The following is a 5711-nucleotide window of genomic DNA, read 5'->3' as shown; positions in this document are numbered from 1 at the left end:
GTCCTGGGGACTGCAAGCCTCTTCCCAGTGGGAGGGCTGAAAGTGGGCTGTGCTGTGTGGGTGGGAGCAGGGCAGGCAGAGCTGCCCCAGCCTGCATGAGGCAGGTGGCAATGGTGGGGCTGGGAGGGGCGGTTATGGGGGCTTAGGTGAATTTTGGGGTGTCCATAGCCCTCCAAGCCCCCCCAGCCACCCTTTCCAGCCTTGCCATCACTGCCATTCTTCCTGGCTCAGCCCTGCAGCCACAGCCCCAGGCTTGGGCAAGGCAAGCTGATGGCTGGGCTGGGTTGTGCCATGGGGTCAGCCCAGTCAGCTGTGGCTCAGGCTGGGGCTGCGGGAGCTGTGCACCTGGCTCCCTGTCAGGAAGCCGCTGCAGCCAGCAGGGCCCTCTTCCTTGTCCCCCACCATAGGGCAGGGTGGGGAGGGCAGGGGACTCTGTGCAATGCTGCCCCAGTGGCTCTGGGACAACCCAGCCCAGCCTGAACACGGGGAGCTGGGAGCAATCCAGGCGCATAGCTCCTGCGGCCCCAGCCTGAGCAGCAACCGGCTGGGTTCATGGCCCTACCCAGCTGGAGGTGGGGCTTGGACTGGGGCCGGGGGAGTTGCGCACCCGGATTGCTCCCAGCTCCCCACACCCAGGCCCCCAGGCACACCTGGACCGGGGGTCTCTGCAGGCCAGGGTGGGGGTCTAAACCCCTCCCTAATCATCCTCAGGCCTGTCTGGTCCTGGCTACACCTCCCTGCTTAGCTCAGCTTCCCTCCAGCACTATGGAAGGGAAGCGAGGGCTCGCTCTATCACCCCCAGCTTCTGCCTGAGCCCCAGTGGGCATGTGGCTGCATTTCCAGAATCAAAAGTGAATGTCCATTTGCAAATCAGTTCAATCTGTGCAGCTTCGACCAACCTGCAACGCCTGAATCGAGCTTTGTGAATGTCTGTATTTAGCCTGGGAGTAAGGGGTACATGATAACGGACATGCATATTTTATTTAGCTCGTCTATAAAGGTGCAGCTCTTCCCTGCCTTCTCCCAGGCCCAGATCAGTCCACCAGCCCTGACTCTCCCCCTCCCCCATTACTGCAGAAACTCTGGGCTCCTCTTTACACTCAATCCAAGCTCCTCTTCCCGTCACTTCTCTCTCGAGGGGAGGGGAGAGAAAGGACCAATCCCAATCCCTATCCCAATCTTCATCTCCATCCTGCCTGCCCAAGCCCGCCCCCTCTGCCCCTCCCTTCCAGCCGCAGCCCTTCCTTAGGAGTCCACCCCGCGCCAGACAGTAGCGGGCGACCCGGCGGCGCCGCGCCGCGCACGAAGAGGAAGGGCAGGGCGGCGCAGCACCGCCTCAGCTGCCCCTGGGATTGCGGCATTGCGGGGCTGGGAAGCAAGGAGAGGACATGCGGGAGCAGGCGCGCGGCGGACAGCCCCGAGCCGCGCCGGCAGGGCGAAAAGCCCCCGAGAGCGCCGCGCGACGTGGAAGGACCCCTGGCGGCGGTGGCGGAGCCGGTCGGCTTCTGCAGTTCGGCGCGATGCCGCTTTACGAGGGCCTGGGCAGCGGCGGGGAGAAGACCGCGGTGGTGATAGATCTGGGCGAGGCCTTCACCAAGTGAGCGGCGCCTGGGCCCGGCCCCGGCCGATGGGGTGGTGATTGCCCGGGGGGCAGGACGGGCCCATTCGGGGCTGAGGAGGGGGACGCCCTCTGGGTCGTACCATGACGCGCTGTGGGGCAGGGCTGGGCTCTCTGGCCCTGACTTGGGGGGTGATTCCCCCAGGTCACAGCAGGATGGGCTCATTCAGGATTAAAATGAAACAGCACTAATGCACACACACATACAGTGATGTTCCATTTTAATCACGGGAAAATAAGGATTTTCGGTTACTTTTTTTTAATCCGAAAATTGGGGATTTTTTTAAATTGGAGAAAACCACTTGGAGCCACCTGCAACCTGCAACACTTTTGACGGGCCTTGCCAACTAGGTTGCAGGCAGGGCAGGGCCTGCGTGTGGCCAGCCTCCGCCGCTGGGGTCTTTGCGGCACCCCAAGCTGCGGCTATCGCAAAACACGTGCCATGTCGCCGGTGGTGGATGACTGATTGATCACTGGCTGCGTCGAGTGGTGGGCTACAGGAACCACATGTGGCCACCAAGAATGCTGTCACGTGGCTTGGGGATGATGCACACGCCGAGTGACCCACTGGCCACCTGCACATGGCGGGGAAAAGATTCACTGTTTGTTAAACCAAGCTAGTTAATGTCATTTGAAACACTGCTTAGCACCCACTCGAGACAAACTCTCGACTTGGCGATTCTCACCCAGCGGTGCCTCGAGATTCTTCCCAGGACGCCATGTTGACAGCATCAGCACTGTTAGGTTTGCAAGCGTGGCCCTCTACCCAGGATTGCTTGAGTGTATATTAACAACATTTCATGGAAGCAGGATGCTGGTTGCTGTGGTTTCTCTGCTTTACCTGTGGCAGGTTAGGGCAGGGGCGGGCAATTAGTTCGGGCAGAGGGCTGCTTACTGAGTTTTGGCAAGCCATTGAGGGCTGCATAACAGGCAAGCAGGAGTAGATGAATATTAATTTTCTTAATTTTGTACGAGCCCTATGGCATGGATAGAATGACCTGGCGGGTCAGATCCAGCCCATGGACCACATTTTGCCCACCCCTGGGTTAGGGTGTAAGGTCAGTGCTTTGTCAGGGCTGACAACAGTCTTATGTAGAGGTTAGATGAAGGATTATATAGATTGGTTTGGATGGTCCAGCCTGAGGCAGGGGGTTAATGACCTCTGGAGATCCCTTCCAGCCTGACGTCTTTGTGATTTTAAGATAAGCCCAGAGATTTCAAATAGAAATCCACAGTGATGGTCTGAGTTTTTTGCAACAGAAAAGCTGTTCTGTAATTTTTCTGAATTCAAAAAAGAGTGAGCATTTGGCATTTTCTGAGGGATGTCTCAAGTCTATCCAGGACGCCTCAAGTCTAAAAAAGTTGATAGCTACTTCTTAAGGGGGTGTTAACTACTTCTTAAGGGGGTGAGTGGGAACCCCCCCCCCCAAAAAAAGAAAACACCCTTTTCCCTGGTCTAGCTAAAACCCAGGTGTAAATCTTACCTGAATGTGTTCTCCATATCAAAATGCCAAGACAAAATATTGATTGCCCTCCTTACTGATGCTTTTATGTTTCCTTTACTCCTTAGAAAATAATGGCAGTTAAAAAAGTGTGTGTGTTTAAGTGGATACCCAGTGCTGGACTTCTTTACAAAAGATAATATATACCTTCTAAAGCATCAATGGAGGGTCAGAAAAGTACTGCTACTTATTATTTTCCACTAGAAAAAAATTGTGGGAATAAAAACAGAATGTTGTTCCTGCAAATGGTTAAGCACATTAAAAAATTGTAGTCATACACTGATTTCAGTGACCTGTTTAGAGAAGTAATTTGTGTTCCTGTGAGATTGCGGCATCAAGTCCTATATCAAACTGGTTGCTGTATTTATGGTCCTACCGAATTAGGTCCACTCCTGTGGTCACCTCCATGCTGGCAGAAGCCTATAAACACACCTGTTGATACCGATGGGCATTATATTGATTTTCATATCAGTTTGAACTAATTTTTGAATGATTGCATAGGACTTAAAAATCTAAGGCCTTAAAACTAGTGGTCAAACCCCTAAAGCTGCAAGTGTATGGGGTGAGATTATGGTAAAAACTTAACAAAGCTTTGAAACGTGAAAAAAAAATCAGATTCTGAATTACAGCTAGTTTTTCCTTTAGTAGTTTTTCTTCCCAAAACTGATTTAAGAAAATCCTGAATGCATTCCTGGTTCAGGACAAAATATTAATGGATCTCTTTCATAACTTTGCACTTTCGAAGTCCAGTGGATTTTTGGTTGTTTTTAAAGCTCTCCGTCTAAGGGTGTTTGATCTCTGAGCTATTTCAAAAGGAGTAAAGCATATGTAAAACACCAGTCTTTTAAACCCTTCTGCTTGGATGATCAGAAGTGGGAGCTAATCCCTTGGTACTGAATGAAGATGATAAAAGTCGAGTGGAGATGAGCATGACAAGCTGTGAATGTGAAGGAAATTTTCTTTGTTGCAGTAGAGTAGACATAATCAGTGAAGTGATATAAAATGCTGCTAATTTGAACTGACTGCATAAATAAATCATATATAAAATACCCCTCAGACTTCAGAATTATTTTAATTATATTAATGATGAAATTCCCCTACTCTTTGAGATGCCAGGTTAATAATGTATAGGCAGTTCTTAAACTTGAATTACGTATGAATTGTACAACTTTAAAAGTGTTTGCTTTTTTTTTTCTCTCTCCAGATGTGGGTTTGCAGGAGAGACAGGACCAAGATGTATTATTCCTAGTGAAATAAAGAGATCTGACACAGCCAAGGTGACGCTCTTTAAAAAAATGTGCTATTGAAAAAGCTTTACTAATTCAATTATTTGTGGTTTTTATTACTTTTAAGCTTTGACAAGAATATATATCCTGTTCATAAATGTTTTGCCTTTTCCATTATTAATCACGATTCATTATCTCTTTAGTGTTTTGTAATTGAGAAGTTTTAATCAATTGCTTTGAAAATTGACCTCACTGAGGACAATTGTGGTTCTGTCATATGAGCAAACAGCCGATTAATGTGGCTTGTGCAGATGAAAGGTTTGCTGGATTTGTCCACAAGCTAGAAATGTCAAGCTATAATGGTAACTAGTAGGGAAAGGTTTTCAAGGTGTTGGTGTTCCCATTGTTGTGGTTCTTGCAATTCCTCTCACTGTTCTTGACCCTCAGGACATTTCCTTTTTCTCATTCAGCTTTACTGACAGGGCAGGGATCCAGTCCTGGATGGTGTTCATGCAGTGGGGGCTCCCTGTCAACACAGAATCACCTGGGCAGTGTAGGGAATCACCGGGTGCTGTTGGAGTTATAGCAACATAAAAAGGAGGAGTGGTCATTTAAGTCATCAAATTAATCAGTTATGCTGCAATCCTGCAAAGTGAAGATGTGAGCTTAACTCTGCACATACGTGTATCATCCTCTCGAACAAAATATGACTCGTAAAGCATAAGGTTAAATTCTTATGTAAACCTTTGCAGGATTGGAGTCTTATGGTATTTGTCGTGCAAGTGTCCATAGTAGGTCTCGGGAGAATCGCCAGTGTTGTCAGGGCAAACTCTGTCAGTGTTGTTTAGGGGATAGGCATTAGCAGTCATGGCAGGATCCCTCAGTTAGCATGCACACAAACCATACCATCAGGATAGTCTGCGATGCCATGCCTTTAATTAGCTCATTATTCCAAAAAAGAGACCACAGGCTTCATTTTTTAGTAACAAGAACTCAGTCAGTTTTATTTTCCATAAACGAACCTAGATACTGGCATCCGTGACTAACTGATACATGGTGCTAACTAGGTCATTTGCAGGCATGAACATAACCATTAAGCTCAGTACAAAGTGTTAAGGGTTCCTGGGACCCTTTTTATACACTGATCAAAATAACTCTGTGTTCCCAGCATACACATCCTAGTTCTCACCAATTCCTAAAACATATTTAGGTGACATCTTCCACTTCCTATTTCTCATCAGTTAATGCAGGGGGCTGGGTGGTGTGGGCACCAAGGTGCATAGTTGACAGCCCAGAGATCACAAGTTTGAAACCACAGCAGAAGTGTGAATTCTGCTAAATACCTTGTCACAAGGACATGAAAAG

At 48.7% G+C, this 5711-nt stretch overlaps 1 protein-coding gene across 1 annotated transcript in view; it reads left to right on the top strand.

Annotated features, from left to right (window-relative positions):
- Positions 1 to 1450: 1450 nt before the first annotated feature.
- Positions 1451 to 5711, top strand: part of ACTR10 (actin-related protein 10 homolog) — a 24594-nt gene continuing 20333 nt past the window's right edge. The window contains exons 1-2 of the mRNA XM_019518410.1: positions 1451 to 1597; positions 4325 to 4397. Of these exons, the coding sequence (XP_019373955.1) occupies positions 1521 to 1597; positions 4325 to 4397 (150 nt within the window). The 5' untranslated portion in view covers positions 1451 to 1520. The remainder of the gene's footprint in view (positions 1598 to 4324; positions 4398 to 5711) is intronic.

The sequence above is a fragment of the Gavialis gangeticus genome, unplaced genomic scaffold (genome assembly GCF_001723915.1).
Source record: "Gavialis gangeticus isolate Ggan-Ray unplaced genomic scaffold, GavGan_comp1, whole genome shotgun sequence".
Taxonomy (NCBI): Eukaryota; Metazoa; Chordata; order Crocodylia; family Gavialidae; genus Gavialis; species Gavialis gangeticus.
The sequence above is the reverse complement of the archived record's forward strand: the minus strand, read 5'-3'. Positions and strand labels throughout refer to the sequence as shown.